This window comes from Argopecten irradians, chromosome 9, assembly GCF_041381155.1.
Source record: "Argopecten irradians isolate NY chromosome 9, Ai_NY, whole genome shotgun sequence".
Taxonomy (NCBI): Eukaryota; Metazoa; Mollusca; class Bivalvia; order Pectinida; family Pectinidae; genus Argopecten; species Argopecten irradians.
In genome coordinates, this window is record NC_091142.1 from 38,015,571 (window position 1) to 38,031,028 (window position 15,458).

Consider the following 15,458-nt stretch of genomic DNA (forward strand, 5'->3'; position numbering starts at 1 on the left):
ATAGAGAGAATTCTGCACCAGGATTATAACTGACTGTGGGCCTGGTAAATCAACACAACTCACTGTTATAAGTGTTTCTCACAGTCCCATAAATAGGACATTATAAATTACCTTTCAAAAATACTTTTGATATTCATGTTCATCTTTTTTTCAAAAACTTAAATGAGACAAAAAACCATCATATGAAAAACCGTCATATATATATATATATATATCAGTGAAATTCAAAATGCCCAAAGAAAACACATGTAAGTATATGTACATTGTGTTGTTTAAATACCTTTAGTTCTCTATCAAACATTATAAGAAACTCAATAATTCATTGTCACCATCCAGAATTCTGCCTACCAGAAAGTTCTTAAAACTTGATTATCTTCCCTTGGAATCAGATAAATGGGCAGGGTGAAGATGGAAAGGACTGGAGTCATTATAACATTTTTATCCCCCCCATCCCCCCTCCAATCCAATGTCATAGTGGGGACATACATATAGATTCTATTGATAGTTATATTTTAGAATGGTCAGTATCTGAACTGGACAGACCAGAGTGTCAAGTGTTTATATATTCAGTAGAATGGGTTAAGGGTCATTAACCGGTAAAATGATACCAATCTCATTGTACTGAAATGATGGGACCATTCAGGATGTCATTATAAAAGTCTTATAGAAACTGGAAGATGGACAGAAATTGTATATTCTCATTTAAGTGAATGACTTCTGGTTCTGTCAAGGCTGAACCAAGTCTACCAGCCTTTTGTGATATTCTTCAAGGCCTCTACATGCAAATATCTGTTTTTGTCCGGATAAAGCCGTCATTTTGGGTATTCTGACTCTGAATGTACAGAAAATGAGTTGATATATTTTAGAACTGGTGTCATTGCATGGCATTCAATGCACAAACCAAACGCATAATGGAAGGAAAGGACTTTCAATAGAGACATTATAATGATCAAAACAGGTCAAAAACATGCTGTAAATATGCTTGACTCTTTAAAAGGCAATACTGAAATTAAATCCAATGTGTTGTGGTATTCAGAGACCAAATGTGTTTCGTTGGCGGCCAAGTGGTTTTGAGAAGTGACAACAACCACTTGCCCTTCACCTCTGGGTTTCTAATTTTGAGGGTTGAAAAGTTATTTTTTGTTGGTCCTGACCAAGGATGCTCAGTTTCTTCACTTTTTTAAAAACATTTTTTGTCTTCAACATCAAATGATGTCTCATCCATAAAACACACATAAGCCTTCTCAAACATCTACAATGCAGCCATTAAAACATTCACCCCTGATATAATATAATGAACTGTTCCTGCTTAAAGATGCTCCACCGTCGACAGAGCATAAATGGTATTCATCATTTGAACAATAATTGGTGCTTAATTGTGTATACAGTCAAACCTCGATGTATCGAAGTTCAAGGGACCGTCAGAAAAACTTCGAAACATCGAGACTTCGAATTATTCGTGGTTGAAATTAGACCGATGTTTTTTTTACCATGACCAACTGTGGTAGTTGTGTACATGTCGTCTCCGTTCCGTAAACTTTATACACATTGCATTTACCACAACAAGCAAAAGAAAATAAAAACGAAGTATGCAATTAATCACATGTATTGCTATCGTTGGCAACACGTTGTAAAAACGAAACTAAAATGGAGGAACCGAAAGCGTTACAACACCTACAAAATACTTTGATTTAGAATGATCGATTTGCTCCAGTATTTATGCCAAAGTTGTGCAATGTAACAGTTTTGAGTATGAGTTTATTAATAATGTGGCTCGCTATTTACCGTTCCGTAAATTCTACAAACCGCTACCAATGGCGGCGGCGAACATCAAAAACGACCTAACTGTATCTTTGCCGTACTAATGATTTAATAACGCAGCTTGTAAAAACAAAGCACCGGGTATCGGCCTGATTAGTGATATTAATTATCTTGATGATATCAAGCAAGCAACACAAGCTGTCATAATCTCTATTGTCCGGCGAAGGGCCGTCGCGAGACAGCTAACGTAGGTGTGACAGCATGCCGCGGGGTATCGGCGAACACCTGATCTGTACAGGTAAATTTTTATTCGAATCATCGAGTGTCAGTTACCTATGATTCTATAACAAATGGTCCATGAAAAAAGTTCGATACATCGAGAACTTCGATTCATAAAACTTCGATTCATACATGGGTTAGTTAGTAATGTTATATAGTGAAGAAATTCGGGACCAGACAAAAAGTTCGATACAGCGAGAAATTTGATTCATCGAAGTTCGAATCATCGAGGTTTGACTGTATATATGTCTAGTTAACACAAAATATAATATAAAATGATTTATTTTGCCTTAGGTGCATGTGCAATCAGTACATCATTCCATATAGGATATAGTGCAACGGAATGTTTTTTTGAGATGCAATTAATTATTTTCAATATTTTAAACTTGAAGTAAAATTAGAAGCTCAAACTTTTCAACGATTGTAATGGTGTAAAGTAAGTAACTTTTGTAAATGAAGAAAAATATTAAATCGTCTGCTGCTGTTTTTGATAGTGAAAAAATACCATTTGTCAGCGGTGGAGCATCTTTAAGTTAAGGAAGAGTTCAAAATTTTTATAGGGGTGAACTACTTCACAAAACTTAATTCCACTGCCGATACATCTACCATTTATGAAATACAGGATGATGAAAACCTCTGACTTTAAATTACCAAAGCTTGATATCAGCAGCATTGGACCATGTTAACAGATTATTTATTTTAACCTGCATTCAAGTAACTATGCACATTTGACCATGTCACCATGTATGCTGTACAGATATCTATGTAATTTGTTCCTGTAATTAAAGAATCCTCCTCTAAGTACAGCACACACAGATATCTTAATGTCTGACGATGTGTTGTAGCCTGGAGATATACAACATGGAGTGGAACTATAAACAAACCGTGCAGTGATGAATGTGAAGACATCATAGCCCTGACGCCTTCTAGATAACACCTTAGGATAAGATGCTGTTAGTGATTGTCCAGCATCAGTATTGTACATGGTACAGTGTGTAGGCAACTGGTGTACCTGTAGTAGTTAGTAACTACATGGTCTAAAGGGTTTGAGACTTTATATTTATATATCTATTTTATATGGCTGATTGGCTTAACGTGCTTTTAACAGCCAAAGCCAGAGTACATAGGGAAGAACCAACAACCTGCTGTCAGTATCTGACAACTGCCCCACATGGGATTCAAACTCAAAACCCAGAGATGAAGGGCTACCTTAAGCACCATGGCCACAGCAGACCTGTATAGGACTACCATCAGTGAGGACACAATAAGGCCTCATTCATATCTTTGTAAATATTGAAGTGAAAAAAAATCAGAATCACGTAATGTTTAATAATTTATCACTAAGAATCATATGTTGGTATAAAAGGCTAATCAGAACAACCTTATGCGAGAAAACAACAGTGCATTTTGGTATTTGGTCTATACATCAGTAGACTAAATAATTATCGCATTCCATTCAATACTTTTAAATAATTGGACGGCTTAGGTGTATGTTTCTACTTCAAGTCATTAGTTTTGAGTACTAGCCACTATTTTCCTCTGGCCAGAGGAGCAGAGATGCTGAAATCAGTCGCATCAGATTTGGTTCAGTTTTAAATATTAATCGCCTGACCCCATCAATAATTAATAGGGAGCCACTGACCACCTGTATCAGTCAGTTTCACACCTGTACTGGTCATTCTCACACCTGAGTCGCCCTAGGAGGATTCTGTATAACACTTTGACAGAATGTCTGCATCGCTGATCCCGCCAAAACATGATCAGGGGCATGGTATGCTGGTCATCCTGTTGGTCAGCCTGGGGTAAATACGGCTAGTTTAGGGGTCAGTGAACCAAATCACTGGGTCATTGAGACCAGTACATGTATGTACTGGTCAGATAATTTTGGATAGATATGGTTTAACCTTATCTGAACATTTCACCTAAAGGTGTTTGTAGACATATCAAAATTTAATTAGCACTATGTTTTACATTGTACTAAGTTGCTACAAAATGATGGCAAAACGTAACTTAGAACCTGACATTTTGTAAGCATCCTATTATCATTCATACAGTTTTTAACATGATTTTGGTGTCACAGTGTAAGCTACTGTGGCCAAATGGTTTAAGGTGATCTATCTAAATAAGTTGAAATCCAACATGTGCTGTGGTCAGGTACTGACTGCAGTGCAGGCTGGTGGTTTTCCTCCAGGACAAGGTACTCTGACTTTTCTCCGTCTTCAAAACTTGGAACGTCATTTAATGACCATGGTCGTTATAAGACACATTAAAAGTATAACTAAACCCTCCTAGGGTCATATGAGGACAACCACCTGTGTGATTGTACGAAAGTTACAAAACAAATCTTAATGACAAACAATAAAGGGCAATAACTCTTTCTAAGATGTCAAATATATTTATCAAGATAATGCAGTTAACCAGTTAGATTAAGAAAGCAAAGAATAAGATTGAGGTCATTGAATAAGCAAAATGTATGACAGGTTCCAAGGAATATATATATGGTACTAAATGGTGGGAAGAAATTGTATTTTGAGGTTAATAAGATTTAAAAGTTTTTTGAAGATCAGCTTAAAGTTGTTTTAGAAAACGAAAGTCCACCTATAACAGGGGTAAAAAGATTTCTATCAATATCCGACGGTGCATAAAAGATTTGACCAATAATGTCATAAAAGGTAGCAGTGTTAATGGAGGGAAGATGGACAGCGGTCAGAATGTAATCAACTGGAATAAACTGACCAGAGTGAAAAAAGTCCAACAAAACATGAAGTCCCGCCTACTGAGTCAGCACTATCAAAACCTCGCATTTCAGTTTTTTTCTTCATAAAATATTCCATGTATGCTTTATAATTGTCCATCTTAATTCGACAAATTCTTTGGCCATAGGCAGTCTGCCTGGGTACAAAGAGACACAGAGACATCCTAAACATTAGCTGGGTATTCCAGTTGACAGAGCATACTCCAAGGAAACAATATTTTCTTTATCCTGTATTCACAGCTGACCTTTGTTACAGTTTCTACAGCTAACATCTTATATTTTCCTCCACATACTGGCCATACAAAGAGATATTGACAGCCGGGGAGGACCTCTATAGAGAGCTCGACACATCACACTAGTGGTAGTGATTGGTGGATGGCCTCACAACTGACTTTATACAGACAACCTCTTATAGCCATCCACTAGACTTTGACTGTTGGACTAGCCAGGACAAGACATCAAGGTTCTTCCAACCCAATTTATGACCACGAATAATGATTTTTATTTCGTTTAATTTTAACTTGAGGTCAAGATATCGTAGCAACATAAGACACAAGTCAATTCAATTCATGAAATGTTATCGCATAAGAAAATGAAATTCAAGTTTTTGAAGACTTCTGCGACCACTGCCCCCACTCCTCAACACTGAAGTAGTCTGACTGATCAAGATGATTATAGCTGCATGAGACACTAAACTGATCAACACATTGTTGGTTAAAATTTATCTCCCTTTGTTTGAAACTTAGGTCTAACATCGGACATATAGAGACAAAACCAAACAAGCCAAACTTAAAGTGCTCCACCGCTGACAACTGGTATTGTTTCACTATCAAAAACAGGAACAGACGATTTAGTATTTTTCTTAAGTTACAAAAATTACTTACTTTACACCATTACCACCATTGGAAAGTTTGAGCTTCTAATTTTACTTCAAGCTGAAAATATAATTAATTGCATTCCGAAAAAAATCTGTGGCACTATATCCTATATGGAATGAAGTACTGATTGTGTACGCATCAAAGGCGAAATAAATTATTTTATATTAATTTTTGTGTTAATTAGGCATATATAAACACGATTAAACACCGATTATTGTTCAAATGATGAATATCATTTATGCTCTGTCGGTGGTGGAGCATCTTTAAGTGACAATTTTTGATATTCTAGAGACTGACAGCATGTCCAGATACACTGATAAAAACTTGTTCAAGGCCAGTTATTTATATACAAATACCAGATTCAGACACTTATAGTTATTATAGCAAGCTTTCTATAAATAAACTGGGACAGTTTGAAGTCACCCACCTCCATTCTTCCCACATACTTCTGTATCCTCCTCCACCTCTGTACCCCCTCACCAGGGCGGCACAGTCCCCCCCCCCTCTCTGTACCCCCTCCCCAGACATCATGGTCTATATCCCCTACTTTTGGCACCTCTGGACCAGGTACTTGTACAAGTACAACTTACATAATAAGTACATATGTAACTCTATGTATATCTATATATTTACATATGTCCGATTCTTCAAATTCCCATACAAAAGTCTTACCAGCTAAATGTTTTTAATTCAATTTCGACATTGAAATTGGCGTACAGTACATGTAAATGAAGACCTCAGTTTTACTGTTAAGTGGGTGGTCAGGTTGTACATTGGGTAGCATTCTCACCTTTCTCATAAAACTACAGGGTCGCACAGGAAAACAAGGGGACCTCTCAGTTGTTTCTGATCTAATCCAGTTTTTAAATTGACTTTTTACAAGTATACCCCATTGTAGGTTGGTGTAAGACACACTTTATTATGAAACAAGATATAATGATATCATCTAATAAACCATTTGTCAGTGTGACGTGTCAGAGATTGGGGTGACTATCGCTGTGCCATAGAATTGTCCTGTGGTGGCATATACCTGGTAGGCATTTTTGACTGCAGTCGATCATGTCTTTGCTATTTCCTGGTACGTAATATTTTCTAAATAAATATATTCAAACCTGCCTTTAGTGCAACCACCTCTGTGTAAAGGCCACCTTATTAATAAAATCACTTTCTAACAAGATTCCTTCAATAAGCCTCATTAATAAAATCACTTTCTAACAAGATTCCTTCAATAAGCCTCATTAATAAAATCACTTTCTAACAAGATTCCTTCAATAAGCCTCATTAATAAAATCACTTTCTAACAAGATTCCTTCAATAAGCCTCATTAATAAAATCACTTTCTAACAAGATTCCTTCAATAAGCCTCATTAATAAAATCACTTTCTAACAAGATTCCTTCAATAAGCATTTTTTATTTGAGACAACATGGCAAAAAGTTTTAAGATGCCTTGGTTTGAATAAGAATAGCAAGATTTGGCAGAATGGTTGTCATGACAAAATCAATTTTATTGTCTCATCATACTATACCACAATTAAGAAAGGCAATTTATTCAATTATTTCAAAAACTTTCACATTCCGATGGAAGAGACAGACCTGAAATACACATTTCTGTACAGGAAAGGAACAGTCCCAAGTCTACAACTAAATGTGAACACACACAATGACTTACTACTGAACTAGCACTAATCACCACCAGAAGGAAAATGTAGAATGGTCAGCACCTGAGGGGTCAGCTCAAAAGCAAACAGCCATAATCTGTTTAAACCTAATTAGCATACAACAAAATCATTAAGAAGTCAATGCTTATGTCACCAGCAGAACAATACAACCTTTGTCATTATACCTGACCTGTTTAATAGTTAAAGGTGCGGTGTGACTATCAAAGAAAGCCGATTGACAGGTGTAATTTATGTCCCCACACCTGTAGTTAACGAAACCTTTTTAAATGTCCCCTGATTATTTTTTTTTTAAAGATATTTGTCTGAAGTTTAATTTAAAAATCATTTTTATTATGTACACAATATTTCCTTTTTGAAACTTCTGCAGTCTTAAATTTTTTAATGTAGATTTTACAAGGGAAATTCACAACAAATGGCGTGTTAGTATTGAATAAATCACCTTATCTCAAAAGACAGTGGACCTATTGTGCCAAACTTTTACTAGCGTACCTGATCAAATTCACTAATGTTCAATAACCTACAACTCGATGTTCAGATAAAACTGGGTCAAGATTAAATCACCTCTTTGAAATAAACAAATGATCATTATTTAGGACTTTTTTCTCTCTTTTTATTGTCCTATGAGTGATGTCATGTTTATATATCAGGTAAAATACTAACCCACATTTCAGCGAATTCAAATATTGCTGAGTTGTGAAATTGGATTTTGTATCTAGTGAATACATCCACTGATATGAAAGGGAATGTTAGTCAGTACCCATCCGACTATTGTCGTTTGGGAACACTTCACTGAGAAAATGTGTATAAAAGTGCTGTGAAAGGATTTCTACATAATAAACTTTGATAGTAACGACAATCACACCACAATAAACTCAACACAGTGCTACCGCCCCATCCACGGGAGCCATCAACAGAACCATCATGTACTGACAGAGGACCACCACCCAAACTAAGTGTGAAGGAACTATTGTCAAACAAAGCCGACTGTCACCCAAAACACATCCACACACAGGACTGTTACCCAAACACAGGACTGTCACCCAAACATATGACTGTCACCCAAACACAGGACTGTCACCCAAACACAGGACTGTCACCCAAACACAGGACTGTCACCCAAACATAGGACTGTCATCCAAACACAGGACTGTCACCCAAACACAGGACTGTCACCCAAACACAGGACTGTCACCCAAACACAGGACTGTCACCCAAACATAGGCTGTCACCCAAACACAGGACTGTCACCCAAACACAGGACTGTCACCCAAACATAGGACTGTCACCCAAACACAAGACTGTCACTCAAACACAGGACTGTCACCCAAACATAGGAATGTCACGCAAAACACATCCAAACACAAGACTGTCACCCAACACAAGACTGTCACCCAAACATACGACTGTCACCCAAACACATCCAAACACAGGACTGTCACCCAAACACAGGACTGTCACCCAAAACAAAAAACCTGATTATAACTAATAAAACACAGAACTATCACCCAACAAACTCAACTGTTCACTACAAACAAAGAACTAAAGCCCAACAAACATGAACTGTTACCCTAAAACCACCAGACTATTATGCAATGAACATATGAAGGAAACTATCACTGTTTCAGTTGATCAAACTAGACTTATATTCAAATGCTTGTAGAAATTTAAGTCAACCAAAAAGAAACTATTACCTATCCCATAGGAACTATTACCTATCCCATAGGAACTATCGCCTGATCCATATAAGTAACTGTTGTTATGCATTGATCATTGGATTTCCGCTTGCTGTTTTTACTGGTGACAATCAAATCCGCTGTGGCCGAGTGGTTAAGATGTGCTTAGCCCTCCACCTCTGGGTTATAAGTTCAAATCCCATATGGAACAGACTGCTGGTCAGCAATTTTTCTCTGGGTACTCAGACTTTCTTCCATCATTCCTGGCATGTCCTAAATGACCCTGGCTGTTAATGGGACATTAAACTAATCCAATCAAACCATCTTATCCTGACATGATGAATTACAAACAAAAACGGACCTAATAAGGTAGGAAAATACGTGAAAAGAATGAAAGAATTGTTAACCCTTGCACAGACCTTTCTTTTAATTATTGTCACAAAAACTCAATACATATTCCACAAGCTCTAGATTAACACCCGAACTTAACCCCTCGATTTATTATAATTCCGGTATTAGGGACTCGTTAATTCTCATCCATTTAAAATAATTAAATCTGCTTTAGCAGGGGTACCGGCCAGGTGTATACAGCTTGTTACCTATAGGAGGTGTACAAGCTGGCTTGTTTATATTTTATCACTATAAACCAACCATGTCAACGTGCAGTCTTTGATGTCAGTCTTCTGTGTCAACACAACCAAGTGAGAAATAGGCTTGATGATAAGATTAGCTTTGTTTACATGGTGTAAATAGAGGGACACATCCCACTGGGGTCCTGCCCTGTTATAACTCATAAATACCTACATCTATATCTGTGACAATCGCCCCAAAGTCACATGGCCCTCGCCCCAAAGTCATCCACTACAGTCACTATTGGTCCTGCCCCAAAGTCGCTACTATCCACTCCAGTCTATTATTCAAATCAGCAGTTCTGTTCCCACAAAACAGGCAACATATTAATGACGAAAATAATTAATTGGCTCTAGTCAGTGTCTTTATGCTCATAGCTACATTAGTTTCACTTGGATTAGTTTTTGGCTCAAATTCGATTTCTGTTTTTGACCTACAAATGACCTTCAACATCCAGATTCATAATCTTACATCTACTGGCAACAACAGTCAATGTTTTCTCTGATTATTCCAACATTTAATAAGATTATCCCCCCTTAGTCTTAAATTTCAGAAAGAACAATATATCCATTCCCATAATGGCGAAGCGTTCAGTTTTTATCTATCATATTCATAGACTTATAGAGAACAGGTGAAGAGCCAGTTAACTTTTAAAAGTGTTCTTTGCAAATGACAAATGTTGTAAAGAGATGGAAAACCATCCATGTTAAACATTTTGAAATATTTCAGCGTTTCAACAAAAACTATAAAACAGACAAGGACTGTCACCCAAACACAGGTTTTCAGACTGTCATCCAAACACAAGACTGTCACCCAAACACAGGACTGTCACCCAAACACAGACTGCAAAAATAAAGTTTCCATTTAACTTGCAAAAACATCCAAACACAGACTGTCACCCAACACAAGACTGTATACGACAGGACTGTCACCCAAACACAGGACTGTCACCCAAAACAAAAAACCTGATTATAACTAATAAAACACAGAACTATCACCCAACAAACTCAACTGTTCACTACAAACAAAGAACTAAAGCCCAACAAACATGAACTGTTACCCTAAAACCACCAGACTATTATGCAATGAACATATGAAGGAAACTATCACTGTTTCAGTTGATCAAACTAGACTTATATTCAAATGCTTGTAGAAATTTAAGTCAACCAAAAAGAACTATTACCTATCCCATAGGAACTATTACCTATCCCATAGGAACTATCGCCTGATCCATATAAGTAACTGTTGTTATGCATTGATCATTGGATTTCCGCTTGCTGTTTTTACTGGTGACAATCAAATCCGCTGTGGCCGAGTGGTTAAGATGTGCTTAGCCCTCCACCTCTGGGTTATAAGTTCAAATCCCATATGGAACAGACTGCTGGTCAGCAATTTTTCTCTGGGTACTCAGACTTTCTTCCATCATTCCTGGCATGTCCTAAATGACCCTGGGCTGTTAATGGGACATTAAACTAATCCAATCAAACCATCTTATCCTGACATGATGAATTACAAACAAAAACGGACCTAATAAGGTAGGAAAATACGTGAAAAGAATGAAAGAATTGTTAACCCTTGCACAGACCTTTCTTTTAATTATTGTCACAAAAACTCAATACATATTCCACAAGCTCTAGATTAACACCCGAACTTAACCCCTCGATTTATTATAATTCCGGTATTAGGGACTCGTTAATTCTCATCCATTTAAAATAATTAAATCTGCTTTAGCAGGGGTACCGGCCAGGTGTATACAGCTTGTTACCTATAGGAGGTGTACAAGCTGGCTTGTTTATATTTTATCACTATAAACCAACCATGTCAACGTGCAGTCTTTGATGTCAGTCTTCTGTGTCAACACAACCAAGTGAGAAATAGGCTTGATGATAAGATTAGCTTTGTTTACATGGTGTAAATAGAGGGACACATCCCACTGGGGTCCTGCCCTGTTATAACTCATAAATACCTACATCTATATCTGTGACAATCGCCCCAAAGTCACATGGCCCTCGCCCCAAAGTCATCCACTACAGTCACTATTGGTCCTGCCCCAAAGTCGCTACTATCCACTCCAGTCACTATTATTCAAATCAGCAGTTCTGTTCCCACAAAACAGGCAACATATTAATGACGAAAATAATTAATTGGCTCTAGTCAGTGTCTTTATGCTCATAGCTACATTAGTTTCACTTGGATTAGTTTTTGGCTCAAATTCGATTTCTGTTTTTGACCTACAAATGACCTTCAACATCCAGATTCATAATCTTACATCTACTGGCAACAACAGTCAATGTTTTCTCTGATTATTCCAACATTTAATAAGATTATCCCCCCTTAGTCTTAAATTTCAGAAAGAACAATATATTCATTCCCATAATGGCGAAGCGTTCAGTTTTTATCTATCATATTCATAGACTTATAGAGAACAGGTGAAGAGCCAGTTAACTTTTAAAAGTGTTCTTTGCAAATGACAAATGTTGTAAAGAGATGGAAAACCATCCATGTTAAACATTTTGAAATATTTCAGCGTTTCAACAAAAACTATAAAACAGACATGTTTTCAGCTAGGCAAAAATAAAGTTTCCATTTAACTTGCAAAACATTACATTATACATGTCGAGTGTCGTGTTGAATTGTTAGGTGAAATGTTCAATGTCTGGTGCTGCCAGAGAGATTAATGTCACTGTACTCTTGGTAGGTATGTGGTGCAAAACTTAGAAATAAATGAACCTTAATTTATAATGGAGGTAAAATAGGGCCCACTGTACCCGGTCCTATCCTTACTCACACATCAGTGCCCTTATTTAGGGTTTGTACATAATATCTACCCTGTTTCTGTGGTAAATGTTTATTCCACTGACCAAAATTATTTATTAATGGACTTTGATTCTATAGGCAGGAGTTCATACAGGGGTCAATCGGTGCAAGGGAAACTCCTGATCACACAGCAATGAGGTGATGATGTCAGAATGTTGATATCAACCTTTGACACAAAGGTTTTCCACAAAACCTCCAATCTGAAAAATATAGCCTTTTATTTCGGCTTATTTTAGGATGGAAACCATTTGAAGTGCTATTTATTGACAACATGTGATGTATTCACTCACATCCAACCTTTGTGTGGGCAATATTATCCTCATCTTCTGATCATAGATTATAGTAGATATTAAATTTCATTAATAACTTCACATTCCACATCAAACACCGTGAGCAGGCCAGGTTGGAGCCTCCAAAAGGGAAGGGTATGAAAGTAGGATATTTTGTTCCTCCAAAATTCATTCACCTTGTTTCTTTATTGTGGCTTATAATGTTTCTGAAATTTATGACCAGCTTGCACCAGTGTACATGGGGTGTATACTGTGTTACCTTGAATACACTGACCCAGTGATTTAGTCCATGTACAACTAAATAGACCAACTAGGCTACCAGACTTAAGAGTGGCCCACATATAAGTGTATATATACTGGATCAGAAAGCTCATCTTTGTACGATGTTCCATTAAGACATGCAAGGTCTACATTTAGTTTCTGAAGATAGTGATTCCCAACCTCTTTTTTTCTGAATAAAGCTCTGTACAACTTTGACCCGAACATGAATTTTGGATATTGGACTCCAGCTAAGTTATCCGATATTTAGACTAGAATTGGCCGAGAGGAACTGGGGGCTTTGTAGCTCCCCAGGGAATACAGTTTTCCTCCCATCTGTAGCTTATACTGGTAACTTGTACACATCTGTGGAGGAGCTCATTACTGGATGGGCTCCACAGGGGGGACTATTGATGGTCAGGGGCTCACCAAAGGGGTACTATAAATATTTGCACTCTAATGCACCATGAGAGTTATTTTCATCCTTTCAACGCTATCTACTACCTGCTTTTCGACATAGACGCAGATAAAAGATATGAGTGTAAACCTTGTTGCATCATCGCCTTCAAAATTTCCCTCATGATGGTTTCTTGGCCGTTAAGTTCTTTTCAGTAACTTCATTAAAGAAGCAGTTTATAGACTTTATCCACGCTCTGAAAAAGACTTTCTGCCTCTCTCGTTTCATTATGATTTACAAATCCACAATGAAGCCGTTGTATAAAACGCGTGACGTCCAAGACAAGTTAAATAGAGATCGTCTAAGATCAAGAAAAAGAGGCCTATGAATGAAGTGCATATTTTCATAGGCGGACACTTTAATACCAATTATTCATTGGCATTGGAAATCAGCAGTCGTACACATGAACATTTTTTGGCGTAGGTCAATTTTCTTTTTTTAACAGATTGATTAGTCATAATTGTACTTAAGTGGAAAATTGGACGTGTCAGAATGGCTAGTAGACGGTAATTACGAAGGCATCTTAATGGAAACATTGGAGCGTTATTAAATAAAACTGTCGAGATTTTCGGGGTACTTGAGTAAGAAGTTATAATAAAGATTAACTTACCTTTATCTTGACCGTCTTTACAATGCGAGGTGTAATCTGGACAACAGTCGTTAGTTTCCTGACAATAACTGTCACAGTAGCATCTCCTTGGAAACCGAGGGTTTCCCATAACAACGTGACATGTTATGTTTTTTCCGTCGCAGCAGTAGCCAGCCTCTTTGCACCCCCCGTATGCCCCCTCACATAGCGACAGGCTACATAGCAATACTACCCAACACACTATATTAAATAAAGACTCCATGGTTCCGTCCGTTAAAAAAATACTTGGTTAAAATCTCCTCAAGAAAAACAATTCCACAATTTTCTAATGCTTTGAACTTTCCAGCTGTGATGCTTAGTAATCCTGAAAACGCTATATTTAGCAAACTTCACAAAGTGATGAGTAAAGAGAAAACGCAAACTTTTTTTTCTAAATTTCACTCCACCGAAAAAGTTGTTAAAATCTCGGTGTGGATTCACGTTCCCAACTTGCCTGCCTCGGAGACGACACTGCAAAATTCGGGGGAGGGGGCACGATAATTTTATCCAGCGCGCTGGCTTCCTTCTCCACTGTGTTCGGCCCGACTGACTGTCACTGAATGCGAAAACCTACAACTGCTCTGATCCCTAGAGGGGGCGTCTCAAAATCAAATGCGAAACTCCACAGTTAACCGATCAGTAAATCTTCGATAATTAACTTTAGATTCATGAAAACATAATCGACAATAACTCAAAGGGTATTTTGTAGTTTAAAAAAGTGATCTGATTTATGAGTTTGTTGTAAGCAAAGCCTTTGTTAGCCGTTTGATAACAGAGACCTAAACAAATAGTAGTGTGTATTCACGAGAGCACGTGGCTTTTTATAATACTTGCTCATGAATATTTATTAATACGGCGAGTCGTTGAGTATAATCTTTTGATAAAGGGGGTCAAAAGGATCAATTTCCTGAACCCTTATCAGATCAGAAGGCTAATCACTTATTCAAAGGGCGACAACTCCTGAGGTTGTAAGTATTCCTTATGATGATTTCTCAACTTCATTGTCTTTTCGATTATAAAAAAGAAAACTATACGGTTTTAGTTCAAGATTACAACGACGACAAATGCATGTTATCACTAAAACTTCAACTTCATTTTTCAATAAAAATCACGATAGGCCTATTTCCGGAAATGAAATCCATTCTGTTCCGACAATTTTCATTATATATCCCGACGGGAATCTTTTTTCGATGATTAACGGACGTCTGTCTATCCGTCTTTTCCCTATTATATTTTACAGTATTGACGGACACCCGTCTTTTCCCTATTCTATTTTACAACATTGACGGTCACCCGACTTTTCCTATTATATTTTACACCATTGACCGCCATCCGACTTTTCCCTATTATAT

The 15,458-nt window shown here is 37.3% G+C and overlaps 1 protein-coding gene across 1 annotated transcript in view; it reads right to left on the reverse strand.

The window, feature by feature from the left end:
- LOC138332256 (somatomedin-B and thrombospondin type-1 domain-containing protein-like) overlaps window positions 1-14,759 on the reverse strand; it is a 57,570-nt gene extending 42,811 nt beyond the window's left edge. The window contains exon 1 of the mRNA XM_069280276.1: window positions 14,089-14,759. Coding sequence (XP_069136377.1) covers window positions 14,089-14,329 — 241 coding nt within the window. The 5' untranslated portion in view covers window positions 14,330-14,759. The remainder of the gene's footprint in view (window positions 1-14,088) is intronic.
- Window positions 14,760-15,458: the final 699 nt, after the last annotated feature.